This window comes from Nestor notabilis, unplaced genomic scaffold, assembly GCF_000696875.1.
Source record: "Nestor notabilis isolate BGI_N333 unplaced genomic scaffold, ASM69687v1 scaffold9075, whole genome shotgun sequence".
NCBI classification, from domain to species: Eukaryota; Metazoa; Chordata; class Aves; order Psittaciformes; family Psittacidae; genus Nestor; species Nestor notabilis.
In genome coordinates this window covers 648-28,003 of record NW_009928806.1, presented here as the reverse complement: position 1 = coordinate 28,003, position 27,356 = coordinate 648, and the positions used below count along the sequence as shown (strand labels likewise).

Sequence of the window (27,356 nt, the reverse complement as noted above, 5' to 3'; positions counted from 1 at the left end):
GCTCTAGCGCCTGGTTGGCCGGCGCGGCGCCTGCTGCCTCTCGACGCCGTGAGGGCGGTTGGGCCCTAGGCCTCCTTCTCCCTCGACCTCAGGGTGTTGGGGGGAGTCGTCCATCAGGGCGCTTCTCACCATAGGAAGCCCCAACAGTCATTAAAGCCTACCAGCAGTTGTCAGTTCTTCCCTGCCTTCCCCCAGAAGCTTATATTGAAGAGAGGGATACATAGAGATGTTAGATGTCCCAGTTACATACTGCTTTCTAAAGCACTTAAATGAAACATAACGATTTTATGTTATAGGCACTGGTCTCTCACCTGGCTGTAATGTTACGTAAAGCACAACGAATTACAGTCCTGCCTGTAACTCCTTCCCCTCTTGAGGGCATGCAGACTTGGTGCAAGCTCCATGGGTGCCTCTGGTGTCCTGTCCCCAGAACGGAGCCAAGCTATGTTTGCATTAATATATGCTGGGAAGAAGGGGGAGTGATTTTTATATTTTGGCATATTTGATCCTGGTTTTCCACCTTTTCTCCTTGCCCTCCAGGGGAAAAATCAGACTGTGGTTTGAGTCACAGCTCCTGTGAGGGTCAGGCAGGGAGGGCTTCTGGCTCTGTCTCCAGCTAGTCTTTAAAGACAGCTTCAAATAAAGGTGGAATTATGTAGGCTTTCCAAAGAACATGTTTACATTGCAGCAAGTGCAGCTCGGCCAGACCTGTCAGGTATCAACAGCAGAAGAGGTGACTGGTGCCCGTAGCATGCCAGGGCTTGTTGGCAAGGAGTGGAGAAGCAGCCTTGAAGGCAGTGGTGCCAAAACCGACACCCACAGCCCACACCACCCCTCACCATCCCTGCAGGCAGCTCCTCAGCCACCAGGCAGCAGCTGGCAACGGCAGTGGGAAGAGGTAGAATCTGTCTAAGTGCAGGACAGGCAAAAGGATGCCGGAGAGGGACTTTTCAGCAGGGACTGTAGTGATAGGATGAGGGGTAACGTGTTTAAACTTAAACAGGGGAAGTTCAGCTTGGATATAAGGAAGAAGCTTTTCCCTGTGAGGGTGCTGAGGCGCTGGCACAAGGTGCCCAAAGAAGTGGTAAATGCTCCATCTCTGGCAGTGTTCAAGGCCAGGTTGGACAGAGCCTTGGGTGACATGGTCTAGTGTGAGGTGTCCCTGCCCATGGCAGGGGGTTGGAACTGGATGATCTTAAGGTCCTTTCCAACCCAAACCATTCTATAATTCTATAAAAAGTGCCTTAGCGAGGGCTGTGACAAGCACACACAGAGATAACTGACCGCAGAGAGGTAACTGAAAATTGGGTGGGCACAGGCACACAGCAGAGAAAGGCACTTTTCATTGTTGTCCAGACAAGCATCCTTTGTGGTCAGGAAGAAAAGACACATCCTCCCACCAAAACTGCATCCCATGGCTAATGATAGCAAAAGGTAACTCCATCTACAGCTTCTTTCCTCACCGGGGAAGGGTTTCTTGTTCATTTTTTTGAACAGCACCCCCAGCAGTCATTATAGGGACTGGGAGATTTTGCTTTTCCAGGCAATGGCTCATTACATGCAATGAGGCAACAAGACAAGCCAAGGAGAGCTGGATGGGTTCCCCTCAGGAGCTTGCTGGGATGAGCCAGGCTGGCCCCATGCACCTTGCTGTACCCCATGCACCTCAGACCACCCAGAACACCAACTCCAGCCCCATGCACCCTGCTATGCCCCATGAACCAATGCCAACCCCATGCACCAACATCAGCTCCACTGCAGATGCAGAGAGATCCAGAGGCCGCAAATCATCCGGTCCACAGAGGTCATGGGCAACTTCAGATGATGCTGCGCCTCATCAAGTGGAAATAACTAGTTCATTACAGCTCTCAACTCTTCCTGTAGGGTCACAAAAACATTCCCAAACGAGCCCTGGCAGGAAGAGTGTCTCGTTCCAGAGATTTGGGGGAGTGGCAACCTGTGACGTTCCCGAATGCTTAAAACAGAGGGAATAGTAGCCCAATGCATGGTGTGTGAGAGCAGCGTGCTCAGGCAGCGGGGACCTCCTGCTTGGCAGACATCAGGAAGAAGGGCACCCCCACCTCTTCTGGATCACGACAGGTAATCCTTCCTATCTGAGTGCCTTTGCACAGGCTGCCAGCCAGGGGCCATCCCCAGGGATGGCAGGAGAGAGCTGTAGGTAGGTGAAGAGCCCCGCGATGGGAAGGCAAGGCTTCCCCAGGAGTCCTGGGTCCAAGGGAAGGTCGTTTCTGCTGGCTGGAGCGGTGGTAGGAGTGCCCAGGGGCCAGGACCATGCTGCTGGTGGAAGAGGTTTCACCCTGCTGCACCTCTCAGAGGTCACTGGCAGCTCTCAAGGTCTGCTGAGCTGAGGGACCTTTCACAAAGGGAATATTTTTGCAGGTTGGCTGTTGAAGGAAAGGGCCACCCTAGGCAAGGCTCTTCCCTTGAATTTGCATGCTATTCTCCTGATGTTATGCCACAAAAATCCTTTCCGTCTCGCCTTGCTTTTCTGAAAGGCTCAGTCTTAAAAGTAGTGAGTTCAGTGGAAAGGCTCTGTTGAGTGGGCATGGGAATGATCCCTCAGCTGCCTTCCCCTGAAGGGATGTCAGCAGCAACAGGCCATGCAACAAGGCGTCTTGAACCCAAATCACAGCCCAAAAGGTTCAGGGTGGAGGTGGGGAACCCTTCTTCTCCCAGAGTGGGGAGAGGGAGGTGTCAGGGCTCTGCTGAGCCAAGCCACAGCCACCCCGACCTCATGCTGACAACACCCCACTGTGAGCTAGAGGGTGGACAAGGCGGGTGCCGAGGTCCCCTCCAGCAGAGCAGCGGTGCCTGTGTGATCCTCCAGGGTCACATCACAGGAGATGTTCCAGGGACAGCAGAGGGAGCAAGTAGCCTTCTCCCCAGCTGCAGAACCACCTCCTGCAGCATGGGAAGTGAATTCCTCCAGCAGAAGAGAGAGGGAACAATGAGAGATAGCTGGGAAGTGACAGAAACCTCCTCATAGGACTCCTTTCCCCAGGAAGATACTCTGCAGGGAAGCAATGGGCTGGATGCAAGATACGTGGTGCTGGCATCTGGCCCTGGTAGCTGCTTCCCACACAGCCCTGCACAGGCACATGCATTCAGACAGGACTGGGTAGGGCTCCATGCAATTTAACTATTCAAGCATGACACAAGAGATGAGGCACTATTTCTGTTGCCAATTTGTTGTCTCCAACAAATAAAATGGTTTGTGGTGGGAACATTCAAAACATATACTTCAAAACCCTTCCCAGGAAGAACAGCAGATCTTCCGGGACAATATTTCATTCAGGTTTGCAAAATCACCTTATGTGTGTCCTGGGGTCTCTTTAAGGTTGGGTAGAGCCCAACCAAACCACATTATTTGATTACATATTAAGAACAAAACCTCCGTAGTCCCGCAACTTATAATTGGGTGGTTTACTCTTGATTAGTTCAGCTATAAGTTTAGCCAAATAACCTATTCTTACGAGTCTCTGAGACATCATTTTAAATGAATAGTCTATAATCACCCCCTCAGAAAACAAATTTGTCCAGGTGCATATAGCTGAATACATATGTGTGCATTTTTCTGAATACAGTGATCTGATGGAGAGTGTGTGATTAAATGGGACTGAGTTTGGACTCTGGCATTGTTCAAAATGAGCAAAATGAGGCATGTTTAGGACAAATTAGAGGATTTTAAATATATTGCAACTGTCGAGTGGTCAGATTGATATACTAACAGAAGTGAAGTGCATGCAATCCCTGGCTTCTGTGTCAGTACTGTCAATGTCTCTCATGCTCATCATGTTGACAATGTTTTGCAGAGCACCATGATGTGGCTGTTCATAACCATTGCTTATTTAATGTGCACCAGTGAAAAGTCAAATGCAAGTCCTGAGGTGTCCATGGATGTCGTAAGTCCTGACTTCTCTCCTTTCTTTTCCTGCTTGGGCATGCAAGCTGCCTATGTTGCCATAATCTGGGCAAGACCTATCGTCTCTATGTGTACATATTCACCAAGGTTTGGTACCAGGGTTTCATTAAAGAATTTATTTCCCTGTGCTTATGTACATGGAGATTTATGGCAGATGTTGTGGGAGATTGGGTGAAATCAACAGGGTTGGTCAATGTAGCTGTCTCAGGCTTGGAGCTTCACTGTCATTGCTGCCCCGCTCTTAGAATCATAGAATCCCAGACTGGTTTGGGTGGGAAGGGACCTTAAAGCTCATCCAGTTCCAACCCCCGGCCACGGGCAGGGACACCTTCCACTAGAGCAGGTTGCTCCAAGCCCCTGTGTCCAACCTGGCCTTGAACACTGCCAGGGATGGGGCAGCTACAGCTTCTCTGGGCACCCTGTGCCAGCGCCTCACCACCCTCACAAACATTGATTGCAACATGAAAAGCAACAATGGGTCTTTCTTTACCAGACCTGCTGGGAGAGCGAGGGAAACTCACAGTTGCCAAAAATTTTACCTGAAGGCATGACATCGCCACAGCATTGGTGGAAGGGGCACTGGGAGGTCCGTACTCCAATCTCCTGCTGATAGCAGGAGTCACCACCGTGAGCTCAGGGCAGCCACTGTTGGCTTCATCCAGACAAGCCTTGACACCCTCCAGAATGGAGACCCCCACCTCCCTGGGCACCTGCCCGCACTGTCCTTCCCTTCTCACAGGGTGAAATTATCCGCTACCATGGGTACCCCTATGAGGAGCATGAAGTGGTGACAGATGACGGCTATTACCTCACCATGCAGAGGATTCCTCATGGCAGAGACAATCCAGAAAGCATGAGCACCTCCCATGAAGCTGAGGCACAGGGCTCCAGCATGTTCTGTCCCCGTAAGTGCCACAAGGTCTGCCTGGTCCAGGGACCCTGAGAGCTTTGCTGGGCTGAAGCTGCCCAGGGCTGAAGATGGTCAGGGCTGAGGATGGTCAGGGCTGCCTTGTCATTGGCTGGGTCCTCAAGGAGACAACTTTCTCCGTAGGATTAGCAGAAGAAATGCAGGTGCCCTCCACACCAGACTTCTTGTTCTGAGAGGATCTGCTCCAAAGAGGGAGGAAAAGATAAGGAGAATGAATGGGACAGAGAAATTCTGCCCCAGGTTTTACCTCTGCTCAAAACCAGCCAGTGAAGCAGCAAAAAGCCATTTGTCAGCAAAGAAACCCCACCAAGTTTCCAGTCCAATGCCATCTCACCATTTTGGCTGCTTTCTGTTCTGCACTTGAACCACTGTTTCAAAGTGAAGGGGGTGATGCCCCGTTCTTGGTAGGGTGTCCCTCTCCTACAAAGCAGGAGAACTGGCATATGAACATGGCAAATGGGTGTAAAAAGCCAACGTTTCCTTCAGGACACTTTGTCCTCAGCTGTCCAGGGGGGAATGTGAGTCTTATATTTGAGGGTCTGAAAACAACAGAAAAAAAGACGAAATAAAGAAAAATAAAACCAAAGTCACTTCAACTTTTCATGCTGCAACCTATGGTTACCCAACCATATGACCTCAGATATCCCTGTGATAACCCTGTTGTGGCTGTGAAGCTGGACCTGGTTTGAGCAGAGACCTCCAGACAACCTTTCCAAACTAAACCTTTCCATAATCTCTCTTCCCCTCTCTTCCTACAGCACTTCAGGCTTCCTGTTCCTTTGTAAAAAAGATTGCAAGCTTATTCTGAGGAGCTAAGACTTGCACATATGGCTTAAAGTGAGCTGAATTAAGTGGAGGAGATGCTTTTGACCCCTCCAGTAGTGTGTGTCTTGCAACAGACCATCATGGTGCTGCTGTGCCTTGGGAGGTACTTAAGCTCTGCTGGGTTTTCAGTGTCTCCTGGTCAGACATGGAGTACCTGAGTCAAACAAAAGGCGCCATGAACAGGGTGGTCCCCCTGCAAAGCGCACAGTCATTGTCCAGACAGACACAGGTTCAGTTTCCTTCTTTCTGGGAGCATGATTCAGTGTGGAGTCCAACCTTATTTTTCAGCTTCACTATGTTGATTTTCTCTGCCCTGGGATAACCAAAGAGCATATTTCACAAACAGCTCTCCAAAGAGGCTGAGGACATAGGTGACCATCTCCCTGCACTGGAGTCACTTCCCCAAGGGGGTGCTGCCAAAGCAATACCTGGATGTGAATTTTGCTAGTGGTCAAAGAAAATGATCCTACTTTTCTTTCTTCAGCTCCAAAGCCCGCAGTCCTCCTGCAGCATGGTCTGGTGTTGGAGGGAAGCAACTGGGTTACCAACTTACCCAACAGCAGCCTGGGCTTCATCCTCGCTGACGCTGGCTATGATGTCTGGATCGGAAACAGCCGGGGGAACAGCTGGTCACAAAAGCACAAACAGTTTGAGTTTCACCAGCAGTAATCCTCAAATTACAGGTATTTCCTGCAAAACTGAAGGGTGGGCAGGTACCTGGTACGCTCAGCAGTGTCTGTAGGCTGGAGGAGCAGCACTGCTGACAGTCACCCCGTCTGCCAGTGGGCAGAAACCAACTCCACCAAGATACCTGACAGAACCCTCACCTGCTCCCCAAATAGTAAAAGCACTAAGGTCAGTAATTTTGTTATGTATCCATCTCTGTTGCAGCTTTCATGAGATGGCCATGTATGACCTTCCAGCAACGATCAACTATATTCTGCAGAAAACTGGACAGGAGCAGTTATACTACGTGGCTTACTCCCAAGGAACCACCACAGGTACTTAAGAGATCAGACCACTGTCAGGGTTATGTTTAGCTGTGCACCCCTGGTTTGGGAATGTTCTTCTGAGAACATGGAGTGGGAGGGTAATGTACAGACACATCCAAACAACAAAGGGAAAAGAGCAGGTAAAAAATCTTGTTTGCTTTAACAGAACAGTGTTGAGCAGCGACAGCCCAAAAATGGTTGCGGTGATGGTTTTGGTGCATACCACTGCTGTCAGAGCCTCAAGAAGGGCTTGCCGTAGCTGCAGCTGGGCTGAGCAGTCAAGCTAGGAGCTAAAATGCACCAGTAGCAAAGGCTTCAGATCAAGTCACCAACCTGCTAGAGCCACCTTCAAGGGTCCTTCTGATGGGCACACACACCTGGGAATCACAACTCCTTCAGAAATAACCTGGCAGGGTCTGCTTCCTTCTCCCTCCCAAAGGTTTCATTGCTTTTTCATCCATTCCTGCGCTGGATCGCAAAATCAAGATGTTTTTTGCCTTGGCTCCTATCACCACAAGCTCAAATATGAAGTCACCCTTGGTAAGGGTGTTTGACCTTCCCGAGGGACTGGTTAAGGTACGTCCTCGCCACACACTCATCTGGTGTGAAGGGGAAGGAGGGAACAGGAAGATCTCATCGCTTGAGACATGCAGTGCTTGCACGTCACTTTCATTTCCCTTTGTGTGTGCCCTTTGCATTGAGCAGGTAGGTATGTTTGTGCCTATGCCCTTTAGGCTGCAGGGCATTAAACAGTGTGAAGCATCGTCTCGTCCAGCCCTAATCTGAGAACAGCTATTTCTAGCTATTGCTTTTGGGTCCATCCTCCTTGGAGAAATCTCTTCTAGGAAGATCAGGGCTCTTCCAGGCCCATGGCCATTTCTGAAAAGCCAAAATCACAAAGCCCAGTAAAGCTGTGGCAAGGAAGGTAGAAACTTTCAGGGATGAGCAGAGAGCTGGGAAGTGTCTGGAGACAAAATGGAATGTGACCACACTAATCAATGCTTTTGACTTTCACAGCTCATTTTAGGACATACAGTGGTCTTCGATAAGGGTGAAATCCTGCAGCAAGTGATTTCCAAACTGTGCAGCTACCCTATCTTCAAAAGCTTTTGCTCCTTGGTCCTTTACTTGCCTGGTGGGTTTACCAACAGCTTAAATGTGGTATGTACACTACAGCTTACCTTTCAAGCAATCCAGTTTCTCATTGTTTGAGCCTGAGTTGTCAACTGGCTGCCTTCAGCTGGCCTTTCACATCTTCAATTTGTTGAAAAATCTTGCCATTGCATCAACATTTTGCAATCTGGCCATTGTGATGCTCTTGCATTGGCACCAGAGGGAAGCCTAGAGTGTGCACAAGGTCACACGTCTGCCGAGCATGCTGTTTCCCCAGAAGGGATGATACCAAAGAGGAGAGCACAGAAATTCATTTGGTGTTCCAGGGACACCCAGAGTTTCTCTTTCACTAAGTGATTTGTAATTTCACATGTGTTTTAATAACAAAATGGGCTCTTCCAGAACAAACTTCCTTAGTCCACTGCTAGGAGATGTGGGCCCTCCACTATCCCTTAGAACATATTTGTCCCCAAAGCAGAGCCTTTCCCTGTGCTGCACTGCACTGAACACTGAGTCATAGAAAAATTCAGGCTGGAGGCACCAGGGTGCAGGTCTTCAGCCCAACCCTGCTCCCATCAGGGCCAGCATTGCAGCTATAGTAAGTTGCTTGGGGACATGTCCAGGTGAGTTGGGTGGTCCCAGGGATGCCCCACTCACACAGGGGCTATTTCGTTGGGGCCAGACAAGATTTCAAAGTCCAGATCTTGCCACAAACCACTCATGTAAGTAAAATTGAAGACGGACAAGTCCATGTAAAGTGCCAAGCAATAATGACTTGATCATTGATGGAGTCAGAGCTGGGCCACTGTTTCTCAAAGAAAGTGGGTTAATTTCTTAATATTCCAAGGAGAAAACACATTAGAAACAACATGTAGAACTATTGTCATGAGTTGCCCATTGTCTTTACAAAAGGACCCTGAGCACAATATATGGAATTTGCTCTGGGTTGAAAACCACATAGACTTATGACATGACCCAGCATCCCATGGGAATTGCTCAGCTTACTGAACGCAGCTCTACAGGACTTTTCATGCTGCTGCCTGCAGCATGAATTCTCATGACATATGGCTGAGCTGTGCCTTCACAGAGCTAAGATGAAGCACTTTGTGTGAGTGGAAGATTTCTGTGGCTACTGAAAAGGATCAGGTTTATTTCTAATGGGATTTCCTTCCATGCAGAGAATAAATGTCTCCAATGGTTTCTTGCAGAGCCGCATAGATGTCTACCTGTCCCGCTACCCTGATTCGACATCCATAAAAAACATGTTACATTGGCGCCAGGTAATATTTCCTGCTGCAGGATAAGATTGCATGTAACCAGGGCCCATGTTCTCTCAGCTGCCAAGGTGTCCTTCCCAATGCTTGGATATAATCCTCCATTGCTCTCCCTGCAGAGCTATTTTAGAGAGAAAGGGGAAAACTGGCATGAAACACTGGTGCAGATGCAGTTCTTTTAGCCATAACATTCAACAAAAGATGACTAAAGGTCTTAGGAGCTGATAGGAGATGGAAGAAAAAAAAAGGTAATAAAACAGCACAGAAGATGCTAGAGGCCAAGAGCTGTGGGTCAGTAGAGATAGCTAATCATAGAAAAACTAATGATTGAAAACATGCACTGACTCATATCCTTCTGTTGTAGACACTGACCATGAGAGACAAAGGAAAGTTGCCCAAAAGTCTGATTTGTGCCTTCTTCGAGGCTAGCTCTTGGTGCACTATGGGTTTGTGGGGTCTCATCCTCCAAATAGCAGACACGAGCAATGTCATGCTGAGATCTTCCTCAAGGTTGATCTCTCCTCTCAAAAGACAGTATCACATGTAACATGTAGCCTTGGTGGCAGACAGGAGCTGTACAATTCCCCGCTTGCCTCTTTTATCTTTCTTATGGTTCCCTCTAATGCATGGATAATAAATACAACTTCCCTCCTTTTCCAGCTCTATCAAACAGGCGAATTCAAATATTATGATTATGGCAGTGACAACTTGTTTCATTACAACCAGGTAAGAGAAATCTATTCTCACTTGTTAGTTTTAAAAGAGGGTGAAAAAGACAAAAAAGGAAAGATAGACTAAAATTACATTGAAAATATTGCAGTAGTTGATACTGAATTTGATGGGATTTACCTTATATGGTTAAACTAGTTTGTACCTTTCTTACAAAACCCATGTCTGTGATGTTGTTCAGTGATGACTTTTTGACCCTCTGATGAAAAGCACAGGAGCCCAAGGCATAGTCAGGATCTCTGGTGATAGTTCCTGTACCACCTCTTAGGATAGAGGAGAAATTCCAAGCAGCAATGAGGAATACTTTGAAGCTCTGACTTGCCCATGACCTCCCATGTTTTCCTTCCTCAAACCACACTATTTGTCTTGCAGACCACACCTCCCTTCTACAAACTGGAAAACATGAAAGCCCCTCTTGCTGCATGGTATGGTGGCAAGGACTGGATTTCAGCCCCCGAAGACGTAAACATCACACTGCCTCGGATAACCAATGTGGCATACAAAAAGTACATTCCTGAATTCGTCCACTTTGATTTCCTTTGGGGTGTGCAAGCATATGAACAAGTATACAAAGAAATTCTTGACCTGATGGAGAGGAGCACCTAGAGCTGCACCAAGGGCAATAATTGTTGGTTACTCATTTGATTGATGGAGCTTCTTTTAGTTAAAAAGAAAAAAAGAGAGAGAAAAGGTTCATTAAACTCTGTGCTTGGTTAGGATGATATTACTTTGGCAAGTGACAAAAACAAGCCAATCCAATGATCTGGAAAGCACATAGGATTTAGGTTAAGTAAGTTAAAGTCCTGGAAGAAGTGGGGCATGGCCCTTGGACCCTGAGTGTCCTAGGTGCCTCACTGATGTGGTCTTCCAGAAACAAGTAATTTCCATGGAATTTGGCTTCTGGGCACACTTAAGTTCCCAGCTGCAAACAACCTAGGCAGCAGCTCAGCTCCCTCCTGGACACTGGTGTTCCACAAGAGTAGTTGTGCTTAGATGGGAATGTGGTGGGTCAAGCGATGAATCCTTCTGATCCACCTTCCGGTGACTCTTCCATGCCAAGAATCCCAACATCCTGACATTCTTTGCTTTTCTTTACATTTGGAAGGAGCTAGAAACAATGTGACAGGTGACAATGAAAAGACCTCATATTTTTTTCGCACAAGAACTGTCCACTTTGCTGATGTAGGGAACATCTTTCTCAAATTCATGTTGATTTGGGTAACAACAGCCTTGCTCATATACAGAAGAGTTTTAAATAAGTTCTAACCAGGAAACACCATTTTGCACCATTTTAGACAATATTCCCAAGGCACAACCTTTTACCAAGTCTCAGGAAGTGCTTCTGTTTTCCTTATATGGGACAGAAAAGAGCCTGGTGGAAGCCAGCAATGAGTCTAACTTCGTTTTCAGCTTGGATTATACTTCTTAATAATATAGTGATTAGGGGAGGAATTGTGAATTTGCTTGTTTGTGTAATACCTTCTTAAAATATGCCTAGGAGCATGCTGGGCAAAGGATAAGCTGCTCTTTCCACAGAGATGTACAAATAGTAATAGTAATCTTACTAGTAATAGTAACAGTAGTAATAATAATAGCAATAATAATAATAAAGTAAGAGAGGGTCTGCCTAGGCTCTTTGTGGTTGTAATGCCTTAAACCTCTGGAGGAGTATGGGGTTCTTCAGCACAGATGTCTTGCTATGTGCAGGCGAGGGAGAGCTGCTTGTCCAACACTCCCCCTGCTCAGGGGTGGCCTTCAGTGGCTTGTAACACTGGCAGAAAACTAACACTAGGAAGAAGTTCTTCCCTGTGAGGGTGCTGAGGTGCTGGCACAGGGTGCCCAGAGAAGCTGTGGCTGCCCCATCCCTGGCCGTGTTCAAGGCCACATTGGACGCAGGGGCTTGGAGCAACCTGCTCTAGTGGAAGGGGTCCCTGCCCGTGGCACGGGGTTGGAACTGGATGAGCTTAAACGTCCCTTCCAACCCAAACCAGTCCGTAATTCTGATTCTGTGAAATGTCTGGAGATGGTGGGATGGGGATGATGGTGCACATCCTTGTAGGACAACTGCAGTGGGCTCTGTTTGAGTTATCATCAGAAGGGACCAGCTGTAAAGGTGTTTCACTTTCCATCCTTGCAGCTAGAATTGACCACAGAAGGAAACAGGATGGAGAGAAGTAATCTCAGGGTGAAATAATTAGGTTATAGGTTAGATATTATCTGTCTGGTGTGACAGTGTTTAGCTACCTCACTTAGCATATTTGTAATGACAACTTTTTCCATGTAATTAGTTACTTATGGCAGGGCTCTGCCCTGGAGCAGCATTCTTACAGGACTGCATTGTCATGCCACGGATATCAATGCAAATGAAAGAAGACTTTTCTGTCTCTGTAAATAAACACCCAAAGCTTGGCAAGATGTTTCCCAACAGACTTATGAAAAGCTTGCAAAAAGTTATTTACTTCTGAATATTTTTAATAATTGCAGGGTTTAGTATCTTCTCTTTCTGTTCAGGTTGTCATGTTTGTGCCACTTCGGTAATGATGTGGTGCAATGTTTATATTGCATTACCTTCATTCATTGGCATCTCCTATGACTGCTTTTTCACAAAGTTCTTTCTAAATCAAGTTCTGGAAGTGCTCTGGTATGTGCTTCCTGTCTCCCATTAAAGGATCAGTAATGGCTGAAGCAGACCATTCTGGAATCAAACAGAACAGTAAACAATCAAGGTGCTTATAGGATAAATATTATGATGTTCTGACATGTGGGATTGCTTTGATCAATAAACAGATTGTGACCAATAAACAGATTGCAAGGACTGGAGTCCTTGCATGTGTCAAGTCTGTCAGGCAAGTCAGAAGTCATCAGGCAGGTCCATGGTGACGGCATGCATCCAAGGCCAGGCTGGGACATCAGCCCATGATGTCTGGGTCCAGATCAACTGAATCTCTTGACCTTAGACTTCACAACACAGCATGAGGCCTTCACCACCCTGGTAAATGTATTCATGCCACACTTCATTTTTATGCACTGTCCTGGGTTCAGCTACAGCAGTCATTTTTTCTCCTTCTTAGTAGCTGGTGCAGTGCTGTGTTTTTGACTTTCAGCCTGGGAACAACGCTGATAACACTGATGGTTTTAGTTGTTGCTCAGTAATGTTTACTCTGACCAAGGACTTTCCCAGTCTCATGCTTTGCCAGAGAGGAGGGGAAGCCAGGAGGAAGCAGAGACAGGACACCTGACCCAAACTGGCCAAAGGGCTATTCCATACCACAGCACATCATGCCCAGTATAGAAACTGGGGGGAGTTACCCGGAAGGCCCAGATCGCTGCTCGGGTCGGGCTGGGTATCGATCGGTGGGTGGTGAGCAATTGTGTCCTCTCCCTTTGTTATTTCCTTTATCATTATTATTATTGGTAGCAGTAGTGGTTTGTATTATACCTTAGTTACTGAAGTGCTCTTATCTCAACCTGTGGGAGTTACATTCCTCCGATTCTCCTCCCCATCCCTCCGGGAGCAGGGGGAGGAGGAAGGGGAGGGAATGAGCGATTGGCTGCATGATTACGAGTTACCAGCTGGGCTTAAACCATGGCATGCACACATTCATGTCACTATTCCTTTTTAATTGTCCCTGTATGAGCTAACGAGCCTCAGTCCTATGCCTACATGTGTGAAGGATGATGGGCATTCAGAGTCCTGGTTTCAGCTGGGATAGAGTTAATTCTCCCCCTAGTAGCTGGTGCAGTGCTGTGTTTTGGCTTTAGTCTGAGAACAATGCTGGTAACACACTGATGTTCTAGTTGTTACTCGAAATCAAGAACTTCTCAGTCTCTCATGCTCTGCCAGTGAGGAGGGGCACAAGAAGTTGGGAGGAAGCAGAGACAGGACACCTGACCCAAACTAGCCAAAGGCGTACTCCGTACCACAGCATGTCATGTCCTTTGTCCCTCTACTCTTCTCTGGTGAGACTGCCCCCTGCAATCCTGAATCCAGCTCTGGAATCCTCAGCACAGGAAAGCATGAACCTGTTGGAGAGGGTCCAGAGAAGGGCCACAGAAATGATCAGAGGGATGGAGCACCTCTGCTATGAGGAAAGGCTGAGAGAGCTGGGGTTGTTCAGCCTGGAGAAGACTCCGGGGAGACCTTATTGCGGCCTTTCAGTACTTAGAAGGGACCTATGAGAAAGATGAGAGAGATTTTTTAGCAGGGCCTGTTGTGATAGGATGAGGGGTGATGGGTTTAAACTGAAAGAGAAGATTCAGGCTGGATGTGAGGAAGAAATTCTTTACACTGAAGGTGGTAAAACACTGGCACAGGTTGCTCAGAGAGGTGGTGGATGCACCATCCCTGGGGACATTCAAGGCCAGGCTGGATGTGGTTCTGGGCAACCTGGTCTAGTTGAAGGTGTCCCTGCTCATTGCAGGGGAGTTGGAATAGACGAGCTTTGAAGGCCCCTTCCAACCCAAACCATTCTATGATTCTATGCCCAGTATATAAACTGGGGGGGAGTCACTGTCTGGGCATCGGTCAGCAGGTGCTGAACAGTTGTACTGTGCATCATTTGGGTTTTTTTGGGAAGGGGGCTTATTCCTTTCTCTCCCTCTCTTTTTTCATGTTATGTTATGTTACATTACATTATGTTATATTACGTTAAGTTACGTTACGTTACGTTATGTCATGTCATGTCATATCATGTCATGTCATGTTGCTGTGTTGCTGTACTGTTGTATTCTATTCTATTATTATATTTTACTTTTATTTCAACTATTAAACTGTTCTTATCTCAGCCCTTGGGTTTTATCTTTTTCTGATTCTCCTCCCCATGCCACCACTGGGCTATGGAGGGGTGGAGTGAGCAAGCAGCTGCATGGTACTTCATTGCTGGCTGGGCTTAAGCCACAGATTTCAGCCACTTTCTTACTGTTCTTCCAGATGTGCTAATGCAAAGTCATTCTTGATCTGCTTACTTACGGCCAAAAGGACTTAAAACCATATCACATCCTATCCAAAATACAGTAGTTGCACCATGTTTGCTGACCTATAGTTTCCTAACATCATTATGGTCAATGCAAAAAAAAGGCAGCACACACATGAACTGTGGAGCGTATAGTCCAGCTCCAGCCTGTGTCCACACTGGAGAGGTGGTAAGCACCAATACTACAGTGTCCTTGCTGCTTGAGGGTTATGCTTTGGTGTCTGCTTTAAGCAACATATTGGCCTACCCAGTTATTTAGAAATTTATTTGTACCAGGGTTAATCTAGGATAAGGTTTAACCAACTTATGTCAGATGGTATACTCCCTTTTCATGGTTTTTTGGTCCTTAACAGCAAGCATGACAACAGTTTGCAGCAGTCACCACCACTGCTGAGTAGTTTTATTCAGTTGAGGACATGTTGCTTTCATATTTCAGGAACTATTAGCAATTTCTGTGTTCTTCCCTATGTTATTTCCAAATTTTCGTTTGAGATTGCTTGGAAGAGAGACCCAGTGACTGGTCTTTGAGACTTGTGTTTTCATATAGTGATACTATAGGCAGATAAGAATGGTATATGACCATGGAAGTTTACATGAAGAGATGTAACTGTCTTTCACACTCTTCACAAGCCTGCGTTAGTCTCCATTTTTGACCCTGGACTATGTCATGTGCAACATGCTACTGCTCCCTGAAGGTCTTAAATATATGTGTGTGTATATATATACACACACACATATGTATTCTATATATGCATATGTGCCATAAGCATATATGTATGTATGTATATATATGCCATAAGCATATATGTATGTATCTATGTATATGTGTATATATATGTATAAAAATATATATAAATAATTCCAAGAGCACTAGGATACCAAATTTGAAAAAATTTGGTATTTATTTATCGAGCAAGTTTTCTGAAGTTGGCCCAGGTCATGGACAAAACAGACTCTTTCAGCTTTAGCAGACTTCAAAGCCAGCTGTACAATGGAGAAAGATCAGAGAAGAAGTACAAGAAGTTCAGGGTTGTTCTGGGGTCTTCTGAACAAAGAAACAGAGGAAGAGTAAAATGAGACAAAGCACTCGTGACCACATCTCAGCTATTTCACAACCAGCATTTAGGGACATTCATGCTTTGCTAATTCAGTTTCACTACTGTGAATAAACATCGCATGAACAATTCCAGCAAGGTGTTGTGAAAAGAATACACTGTTTCAGCAAGCTTCATGCAAGTCTACCATGAGTAAAATCCCTATTATATGTGTAATCAGAGATGCTGGAGATATCCCAGCCCAGCTGTGGGGCTTTAAACTAGGAGAGGTACAACCAGATTAGGACTGTATCTTATTAGGCTCTTTAACTTGGGCAAGGTTCTCCAAGGTTACTGCAAGGGAATCCTGCTTATCTGGCAGGAATTACACAAGACTTTATGTTCTCTTATTGCTAAAATCAGAATGATAGTCTCTTTCCCAGTTCAGGAATCCAGTTCAGATGCCAGGTAGTTAAGCATCTCCCTGCTTGTGACTGGCTTACCCTTGTGCTTGGCAAGAGGCAATGGATAGAAGGAAACAACCAGCATCCGGGGCATACAGGCAGGAGACTTGTACATGCATGAAAACACTGGGAGAAACACCAGGGCAGGAGTTAGTGTAATGATATGCATTGATAGCCAAGGACATGATTAACACCAATCAAACTGGTAAGCACTGAAGGAGCGTGTTGCTTGCACTGTGATGTGCCTCAGAGAAGGTGACTCATCAGCAGAAGACCTACATCTGTTAACAGGACAGCAGTGGGGATTCAGCACATTTCATGGGTGATTTCTCTTGTTGTTATCCCAAAAGCAGGACGTGTTACAGTCCTATGATAACAAAAAAGTGAGACAGCCAGCAACGTTACCCAGTATTTGTGAAGTGTGAAGTAAACAAGATGCAGAAGCAAAATGTCATGCCATAGTAACTTCTGACTTCTAAAGAACCTTAGAGGCCAAGAAAGACATGGCCTTTGGGAACCCAGAAGACTTATGGAGAATTCAGTAGCTGGCAATCCTTGCCTTCTATATCACAGTCAGGTGACCTTAGACAGGCTACTTGGTACACACATTTTGGCCCCTCTGAAAGTGTGTGTATGAAAGTGCTGGTTGGTACAGTCTACTTGGTGAGAAAGCTAAATAAAATACCTTTCTGTTTCTAAATGGTCTTGAGTTTTCTTACTTTGGTTCCCACCTCAATACTGTAAAAACATCCCATGAGCATGGCTATACAGCTGCATTTTAAGATGCCCATGTTAGTCTATTTAATTTTATGCACCTTACCATGTATTATGGCATCCTGGCCTGTAGGTTATACTAGTGATTATTTACAATCCTGTTAAGTGCACAATCACAGCACTATCATGACAGCATTGCTCTTTCCACCTATACTGTGTCAAAACATCCAACACGGGTCCCCTCACTTCAAATAACTCAAAGGTCTTAATTTCTTCCCTTGACTAAGCTCCACAAGAGTTTCTCAGTAAAAAGCTAGCTGCTCTTTGCTCCAACTTCTTTCCTTCCTACCACACTTATGGAATGTCCTGGTCTGAAATCACACACTAGCCTCAGCACTGATACTCTGCTCTGATAGCCTCATCCCATGGCCTGAGGATAGAGAAATCTCTGCTGCCTGGTATCTAGTACTAATACTTAGTATCTCCACTAGGTAGCTAGTACTCTGTGGAAGCAGGAGACAGCAGACTTGACAGTGGATGAAGTAGCTGATTGTACATATAAAAGATAAGGCCTGTCTTGATGCTAGTGTAGTAGTACACAAGCTTGGTAAGGGTTTCTCCATCCATAGGGTGTTTTCTAACTCCTCCTGGGACACACAGTGGTATCCCCCTTTACACAACCTGTAAAGCCCATCTTATGTAGAGGCATTTTTGCACTCATGCGAATGGGAAGACATTTTCAAAAGCCTAAAGTAGGCACAAGGACAGAACTAAGGTAATGAAACAGTGAACAGGCCACAGATGCTGTCAGGAAGAGAGCACCCACACACACAGCATCCCTTTGCGTCAGCAGTTGTGGCACTGACAGAAAGTGACGATCTGGTGGATGGAGTAACACATGCTTGATCTGGGCTGTGTTCCATAGCTTGCATACTGCTCACTGACTATGGCTGGTATGAACATTAGAAGTCAGCCTAACCCATGACCAGGAAAGGTATACTCAACCAAAGCACCTGATAGCCAACCGAAGGCTTAGTCTTTTAAGTGGCTACCAAGCAGCTACAGAAAGGCGTAGGTTGTAAGGTGGAGAATGAGCTGGAGGTGGAGAATGAGCACCTTTGCTCTGTGAAATACCTACCACTTCACCCAAATGGAGGCATTGCACAGGCTCTGCCATCTATCAGCAAGAGGCTACGCTTGGTACTTGTCCAGAAAATGTTGCAGAGGTTTTACAAGTTGTTAGTTGCAAACACACTACCACTTGGGCATAAAGGCTATGTGGAGATTACCTGGGCCACTGTCGCTTTGAAGAGTGGTGCACCAAGTGCCTCCCATGCAGGAAGCCAGTGAAGCCTGCCCTGTCCTTGCTGTGTTGTCCTTGTTTCAGCTGGAATAGAGTTATTTCTCTCCCTAGTAGCTGGTACAGTGCTGTATTTTGGTTTTAGTCAGAGAATAATGCTGATACCCTAATGCCATCTAGCCACTGAGGGACAGAACCCATTTGTATTTCTGGAATGACAGGAGGATCTCAACAGCACTTGTACTGCATGGTACTTAGTTGCCAGCTGGGTTTAAGCCATGACATGCGTCTATGAAGAGGTTGACATACCGCTGAGGCCTTGTGAAGCTGATCAAGTCCAAGTCTTTTCATTGTCCCAGGAGCTCTTCTAAGAGGCATTTCCAAAGAACTCGTTGGGCTTAGGAAATGATCCTTTACAAAGAAAACCTGTTGAGATTTTTTTACTGTGGCTACCATGAGTTTAGGGTGCAGTTCCATAGCTGAAATTCCATGCTGCACCACTCCACTGCTTTTGGAAACAATCCTTTGTAACCACCAAAGTCATGACCACATGACCAAGCAGAGGAAGTTATCAAAGATATGACCAGCACACACATCACATAATTGAAGGACATGTGATGTACTCCAGCATGGTGCCAGGGATCTGACACAACGTGCTGGTTTTAATACTGGTGATGATAGAGCCACCACCATTCACACCACCAGCCTGATCAGTTACGACGCTGGCCTCTGCTGGGTAATGTATTTTCCTTCGCATAATTCAGATTTGCATTGGAGCTCTCCTGAGTGTGGAAAAGCATTCATTGCTTTTGTTCTTGTAACTTGCCTCTTGGTAATACCATAGAGAGGGTTACTGGGAATATTTCAGAGGGCAGATACATCTCACAGTGTGAGTGACCCATTAGGAGGGGGAAGAATGGAGGTAGAGAGCAACCAGACGACTGGTGAGATGATTTGCAACTTATGCTCCTGGGTTGAAGTTAAACTCTAACTTTTAATCCTGTCAAGGGCTTAAAAATCGTATCTGATATTAAGAGTGTGTATTAAAAATACATCTCCGCTTGGGAAAAGAAAAGTCTTTAAGGTGATCAGAATGGTTTCTGGGTTTTTATCTTAGGTTACACTTATTTTATAAATAGCCTTCCTATGAGGCTCTACCAGTTTCAGTTCATAGGATCCTTCTGTTCATAATGGCTTCTGGGTGCAAAGCTAAGCAACAGAGAAACAGCAAAAGTATAGACATAGTCATACTCCAGCCAACCTAAATGTGTTCCTTCTATAGCATAAACCCTTACTTTGAATTAATTCACTTTGAATTAATTCCCCCTCTGTGACAATTGGCCTGACAGTATTTTTTATCACTTCAGTTCTTGCATTATAAAGCTGTTTCTCTACTTTTTACCATTAAAAATATAAAAATAGGTTTTGCCAAGCACCAGATCCAGTCTGTACAGAGGAGTATGAAGAGCCTTGCATGGACTGTAATGGTAGTTGGAATTGGGAATCCATTCTGCTTCCAGCCCAGACCGTGATATACGGTCTTCAGGCATATGAGGAACCTAATCCATCATAACGAAGTAGAAACAGACAGTCATAACAATGTTAAATAGCAAGAGCAATAGCAATGGCAATGGCAATAGTAATAGTAATATTTTACACAGGCACAAGATGTGGCTGTTGATTGCAATCCTGGTTTTAACACAAGCACCCGTGAACTCAGAAGATGTCATCAAGCAGAAGAAGGTTATAAATCCCGAGACTTTCATGAATGTTGTAAGTCAGGACAACTTTGGACTTCCACTGTCTGAGACCTTGGGGACATTTATCTGGGGAGAGAGGGATGGAGGGGATGTATGTGGAGAAGCTTGGGTCATCATGTGTGCTGGTTTTCTTGAGCGGTGCAGTCTGGTGTTGCCTCCGTACCATCATTAGCAAGCCCTGCTTCCTGAAGGAGTCCTGTTCCTCCCAGCAGTATGAAGTGCAATTACCAGCACTTCACTTACCAGGTCAGTTAGAGAAGGGGGTGAACTCAGACTGGATTTGATCAGACACCGTCCTGGAGGGTTGAAAGTTGTGCATGGCTTCTCTCCTTCAGCTGCAGCAAGTTGTGCAGGGCCATGTCCAGGTGAGTTCTGCAACTCTCTAAAGGTGATTTTAAATGGACGCGTGACTTGGGCAATTAAATTGCTGAAATTAATCCCTTCTGCCAACTGTGTGACGAAGCAAACAGTGATGTGTAGGCAGGATCACAGCTGGATTTCACCAGACTGCAACTTCACAATCTGTGGAGTTTTCAGCATAAATAAAGCTTGGGCAAAACCTCAAGAACCATGAGACAAATCCTACAGGGTTTGTCCTATTGCCCTTCCAGTCAGCCCAGCTCAGCAGGTTCAATATGCCCTGATACCTTATCTGCCCCACGCATCAGCTCAGAGTGTGACATGACATGTCAGCTGTCAGTAAGTCCTTTTCATTTCAGTCTTTGAGTTTGGACACATCTCAAATGCATGTGCTGCTGCAGCGGCGAGGGAGCCCTGCTGCCACTCACCCCTCCTGCTCACAGCCCACGGCTCAGCATTTCCTCTTCCCTTTAGCATCTCATGGAGCATCGTATGGAGAAGAGAAGGCTCAGGGGGGACCAGTCTCTACAACTACATGACAGGAAGATGGAGTCAGGAGGTGGCTGGTCTCTGCTCCCAAGGAACAAGCAACGGGGCAAGAGGAAACAGCCTCAAGCTGTGCCTGGGGAGGTTTAGCTTTCCACCTGTGTTTGTCTTTCCCCAGAGCCAAATCATCTGCCACAGAGGGTACCCCAGTGAGGAGTATGAAGTCCTGACTCATGATGGTTACTATGTGAGCCTCAACAGGATTCCTTATGGAAGAGCAAATCCTAGGAACAGAGGTACATCACTATTTCACAAGGAAACCAGCAAAAAAACCCCCAAGAAGACAATGTATCAAGAAGGGATGAGCCTGACCAGCCAGGGGAGCATTTATTGTGAAAGCAAAAATACCATATACACAGTACTTCTCAGATTTACAGTCACACTTCCAGCAGCCAGCACAGGAAAGTGTGTCTACAGCACAGAAACAGCCTGTCACACCCAGCAGAGACTTGAGCCTTAAAAAGGCCCAGAGGATGCAGATGTATCTTAAGAGATATATCTTAATTTAATTTTCCCCCCATAAATCTGTGCCTTTGGGGTTTGAACAATCTCAGGAATGAACCTGTACATTTGAGCTTTCACATGGCTGTTCTCAGTGTCCATTGTACTAAGCTTGTGGGGATAAGCTTGTGGGGTCTCAAAGGCTTAGGAGGGACATCTGCAGCTCTCCAGCCTGAGACAATGAGGGCAACCACCACAAGACAACTACGGCAAGGAAATGTCATTCAAATGCACATTGTATGTTCTCTGGCAGTGCAAGAAAGAGGCTTTATTGGCCTGAATTTGGGGTGAATAAGCAGAGGAATTCTGGTTCAGTGCAATGTGCTGTTTCTTTCACATCCAGGGCCCAGGCCAGTTGTGATTCTGCAGCACGGCTTACTCGGAGAAGGCAGCCACTGGGTCGAAAACCTATCTAACAACAGCCTTGGCTTCATACTGGCAGACTCTGGCTATGACGTCTGGCTGGGAAACAGCCGGGGGACGAGCTGGTCCCAGCGACACCAGCACTTTTCTGCTGACCAGGCTGAATTCTGGGATTTCAGGTGGGCTGGAGCAGATCACAACAGCACAGCCCATTCCTCTGCCTGCCACTAACCTCTAGGCAGAGGTGGGTGCCTCCGAGCAGGCAAGTCAGAGCACCTCATCTCTGGTATGGCCTCCCCCAGCATTCCCAGTGATGTGCCAGGGATTTGGAGGTATCTGTGCAGACCTGCCTGCTGGCACAGTGACAGCAGCTCCCTGCAGCTGGCCCTGCTGCATGTGTGGGGACATCCATCCTGCAGAGACATCAGCCCTATCTTGGGGCCTCTGTGGGGACCTCCCTCGCCAAACCCCCCCCAGCAAGGGGTCCAGAAGCACCATTGCAACCTACCCTTCTCCTAGATGTTGTCCACAGAAAACTTGTTCCCAAGAATGGCTTTTTAAACTGCTACTGCCTCTCCAGAACTGATCTTCAGAGCAGTCCTGGATTTCCCTAGCTCATAAACATGCTTCCAGTAAGAAAAACGTGATAAAGTAGGTCTCTGCTTCACCTCATCACACTAAAAAGCACATGGGCAGTAACCAGTGCTCCACGCACTGCTGGGGAAGAGCATCTCTAGGAGCAGAGCTGGTGCCATAACCCTGACAAGAGCCACCTCTGGGGCTGCAGACCTGGATGCACAGCTGGCCAGGCTCTGCACAACCTCTTTGCTGCTAACCATGGCTATGGGAGGACTAAGCCCTTTCAGGGAAGGATGAGGCTGTGGCAGGAGGGATACATTCAGCCCCTGCGCAGTTTCACCCAGCACAGGGCTCTCCTACCTCACAGGAATTTTCTCCTGGTAAATCAGCCATGGATATTAAACCCTTCAGTACAGAAGCAATGCAAGGCAGCCAAAAGTCAAAGGGAACTTTGCTGTCCGGGTGTTACCTTATAACCAGTGAACTGCCCTTGTGTTGCAGCTTCCATGAGATGGCAATGTATGACCTCCCAGCCATGATCAACTTCATCCTGCAGAAGACTGGACAGAAGCAGATCTATTACATTGGCTACTCCCAGGGCTGCACGATTGGTGTGTTAGAACTGCCTGGACCACCTTGAAAATCCTCATTTTGGTGTTTGTAAGCAGGAAGCAGAGAGGTCCAATCTTTGAGGGCTGACAAGCAGGCAGACTTGGTAGAAGGTCTCTTGCAATGAGGCACACAAGCCATGCTTTTCATATAAGACATCTGGGACAACCAGCATGCTCCTAGGGGAGTCAGAAAGCTCCTGGTGATCTCAGTAAGTTCCTTGCTGCAATTATAATTCAACCTAGAAAACCAAGTTGCAGCATCCCTCATCAAAAACAAGGCATTTTGCATGGATGTCACATCTTCTGCTTTCCAATGAAATGCATTGTGCTTCTTTTCACCTGGGCCATCAGAAGCATGAGATAACCTCTGTGATGATGACACACTTTAGCAGGGGTTGATGGAATATGAGAGCACTGTTCCCTTCACCTGGTGAATGGGGCAGGACTTCCCATCAGTAGTAGTCATTGAAGTGCCTCATCAGCCACTTCTAACCATAGGAATAAAGGCTTTGCCTCCTTCTGGACATCTCTAGCACTAATGCTAGGCAGAAAGGTGGGAAGACATCCCAGGTTTCTAATTGGATGTAATGCCAGATAAACAGGTCTGGGCAAGCATACCCTCAGATTAAGCACCTGAAGAAAGATGAACCCAGTCTTAGGCTGTTTTTCTGTTTCCTCAGCGTTCATTGCCTTTTCATCCATGCCAGAACTGGCTCAGAAAATCAAACTGTTTTTTGCCCTGGCTCCAGTAGTGACAGCCAAACATGCCAGAAGCCCCATCATGAAACTGCCCTTCCTTCTAGACAGGCATTTCAAGACGATCCAGGTAGGGGGTTGCTCCATGCTCTTGTCTCCCAAACACACCAGTGCTAGAAAAGGGATTGTTCCCAGGCACAGCCCCTGGGGCTATCTGACACAGCAGGAGACAGCTAATTCCTGCTGGTTTATAAGCACAGACCCAATTCATCAGGTTCAGATGCACCCTGCACAGTCACTTTGTTGAGTGCATGCCTGCCTTCCATCTGCAGGATCTTAAGGTGTTGACGACGGTCTTTCTTTGAGGGCATTTGTTGAATTCATGGACAGATCACCTGGGAAAGAGCAGCTTTACTGTGTTGATGTTAATGACAAACAAACTCAACACTTACGGGGAAGAAGAGAGTCCCGAGTACTGATTTCCCTGGTGTGCATTCAGTCAGCATCACCTCCTGCATTGAGCCATGCAGACCTCAGCAGGGCAGGGGGGCAAAGGAGAAGTGGGTTTGACCCATGTGAGTGCCACACATACCCTCCCCACACAGCTCAGGGGACAGCGGCTGGTGGCACGTCAGGGGGGGCAGTTTGAGGTCCAGGCTCAAGGAAGGGAAGTGCCAGACATCAACCTTGCCCTTTGCTCCTGCAGCTCCTGCTTGGCAGAACGGACGCCTCGCTCCGGATGAGGAAGCTGTGGAGGTTTCTCCCCCAGCTCTGCAGGAACCAGCTCCTGCACAAGCCTTGTGCCAACCTCCTCTTCCTGCTGGGTGGCTACAATGAGAAGAACTTCAACATGGTGAGTGCAACCACTCCGCATGGGGATGAGAGAGCTGGAGCCCTGGGCTGCACCACTTGGGAGCACCCAGCAGCACCCACTGCCACCGAGACCAGCTATACATCCCACCAGCACCCCTGGGTGAAGCCCCTGCTCCTACCCACCCTGGGTGACCACAAGTAGTCACTAAGGTCTTGAGCACAGTCCCTGAACCCAGAGGAGGTATCTCCAGGAGCTAGAGGGTACCTCATCCTTCACCATTCTTCTCCTGGAGCTGTCTGAGAGCAATGGGTTTTTAATGAAGATTATATTCCTGGCCCAACTCTCTAGGAAGCTTGACTCAGCAGTGGCTGTTTTGGGAAATGCCCAAGGATGGCAACTGCTGTCCTTGCTCTTATCCATTGGAAAGCAATCACCGAATCATAGAATCAACCAGGTTGGAAAAGACCTTTAGATCATCAAGTCCAACCATTCCCCAGCACTGCCAAGGCCACCACTAACACCTGGCACTGAGGCCTCGTCTACACGGTGTGTGAACACTTCCACTGCCCTGGGCAGTCTTTTCCAAAGCTTGAGCACCCTTTGGGGAAGGAATTGTTCCTAATCTCCATCTAAACCTCCCCCAGTGCAGCTTGAGGCCATTTCCTCTTGTCCTGTCACTTGTTCCATGGGAGCAGAGACCAGCCCCCTCCTGGCTCCATCCTCCTGTCAGGCAGTTGTAGAGAATGAAAAGGTCTCCCTTGAGCCTTCTCTTCTCCAGACTAAGCCCCTCCACTTCCCTTGGGCCCCCCCACCCAGGGGCTGCCCCCTAAGTCTAGGCCAGTGGGCCCCTCAGCCATTCCTCACCAGATTTGTGCTCTAGTTTGAATGTGCTTCCTTGCAGACAAGGCTGGATGTGTACACATCCCACTATCCGGATAGGACGTCTGTCAAAACCATGATACACTGGGCCCAGGTAGGTTCCTAGCATAGAAGCAACCCTTACAATACCTGGGACTGATGTCTCTATACTCAGCCCAGAGCGTGACAAGAAAGTAGGAATGATCAGGTTGTTGATCATCCAGCACCACCCTGCACATGAGCTGGTGATGAGCAGGTCTGCAGAGGTTCGAGCATCACCCCGCAGCGCCGAAGTGTCACATGCAGTGCCTTGGTTTGCCAACCTATAGCTAGGGACAGGAGTGGAGCTGGAGCTCAAAGCATCACCCTGTTAAAAAAGGTAGAAAGTCCATCTCTGGAAGGATGCCACCTCCGTGCATCACTACCTCCTCTCATGACATGATCCTTTTAGGAGGCTGGGAGATGCAGGACCCATACAGAGTGCTCCCTGGCCTCCCACCGCAGACCTATCCTCTCCTTGCAGGTAGTGAAATCAGGAGAATTCAAAGCCTTTGACTATGGCAGTGCAAACCCAGCCATCTACCACCAGGTAGGAGACTGCACCAGCAGTGCTGGTGGCTGGAGGTGCCAGGGCTCTGTGGTGTGGGGACATGTTGGCTTGCAGGGGTGGACCACAGGAGCAGTTCCTCAAAGCCCCCCATGTCCCTCCAGGAGACACCTCCCTTGTACCATGTGGAGGAGATGCCCGTGCCCACCGCGGTGTGGTCAGGAGGAGAAGACTGGGCAGCTGACTGGAGAGACGTCCGCCTGCTACTGCCCCGCATCGCCCACCTTGTCACCTATGGCCACATCCCCGACTGGAACCACTGGGACTTCATCTGGGGCTTGGATGCCACCGAACGCCTCTACAACAGCATCCTGGCGCTGATGGAGGGGTCTTAGTAGAGTGGTGGGTCCCCAGGGAGATGCCAGTGGCCTGGCCCCTCTCCCTCAGCTGAGACATCTCCTATTGTCCCCTCCTTACTGCTGGCCTGACACACTTGTGGTGATGGTGCTTCCCATGCAGCCCTTGGTCATCGCGGTTTGTCCTCCTTGCTTGAGAGCTCGTCGTGGTCCACTGACACTGTGCAGGCAGAGCAGCACCAGGGTCAACCGAGGCATCAGGGCAGGCAGGAGCCACCAGTCAGGCAGTCCTGCTGGAAGGGTGATGGTGGAACCACATCCTGGGCTGTGCCAGGGGGATGTGGGGACCCAGCTGTGACCTCAGTGGGTTGGAGATGAGAGCACCCAAGCCACAAGGAGATGGGAAGGAGCTGGGCTTGTTGGGTCTGGCCGTGGGGAGGTGGGGGGTGTCTGAGTCCAGCCCCCACTCACAGCACAAGAAGGGATGGAGGGGGTGGGTGTATGTATGGCCATGGTTCCCCTCTGAAGCTGCCACCAGGCTGGTGTTCTGCTGCGGTGTGCATCCCCTTCCATGCGGTCCCACCTCGCTGCTTGCTGGAAAAATGGAGGTGGGGAAAATCCCTCCTAAATAAAGAATCATCAGGGTTGAAGGGACCTCTGGACATCATCCAGTCCCGCCTCCTGGCAAGGCAGAGCCACCCAGAGAAGGTCACACAGAAACTTATCCAGGTGGGTTTGGAACATCTCCAGAGAGGGAGATTCACAACCTCCCTGGACAGCCTGTTCCAGTCCTCTGCCACCATCAACAGAATGAAGCTCTTCCTTGTGTTGAGGTGGAAGTTGTGTTTATGGCCATTGCTCCTCATCCTGTCACTGGGTACCACTGGAAAGTCTGGCACCATCCTCCTGGCACCCAGCTTTGAGATACTGATCTGCATTGATGAGATCCCCTCTCAGTCTGCTCTTCTCCAGACTAACCAGGCCCAGCTCCCACAATCTCTCCTCATAAGCGATGCCCCAGACCCCTGATCATTCTTGTGGCCTCTTGTCTGTCTTGTACTTAGGAGCCCAGACCT

At 47.7% G+C, this 27,356-nt stretch overlaps 2 protein-coding genes across 2 annotated transcripts; both read left to right on the top strand.

Annotated features, from left to right (window-relative positions):
* Window positions 1-3,839: 3,839 nt before the first annotated feature.
* LOC104405843 (lipase member M-like) lies at window positions 3,840-10,410 on the top strand. The gene is given in 9 exon segments (XM_010014680.1): window positions 3,840-3,923; window positions 4,683-4,848; window positions 6,181-6,379; window positions 6,588-6,697; window positions 7,128-7,264; window positions 7,706-7,849; window positions 9,010-9,081; window positions 9,736-9,801; window positions 10,177-10,410. Coding segments are annotated over 9 exon segments (1,212 nt in total).
* Window positions 10,411-19,957: 9,547 nt separating this feature from the next.
* Window positions 19,958-26,319, top strand: LOC104405842 (lipase member M-like). Its single transcript, XM_010014679.1, has 9 exons — window positions 19,958-20,062; window positions 21,074-21,191; window positions 21,800-21,998; window positions 22,900-23,009; window positions 23,690-23,835; window positions 24,412-24,558; window positions 25,421-25,492; window positions 25,901-25,966; window positions 26,089-26,319. The coding sequence occupies exons 1-9, from the start codon at window positions 19,958-19,960 to the stop codon at window positions 26,317-26,319; spliced, it is 1,194 nt and encodes a 397-aa protein (XP_010012981.1).
* Window positions 26,320-27,356: the final 1,037 nt, after the last annotated feature.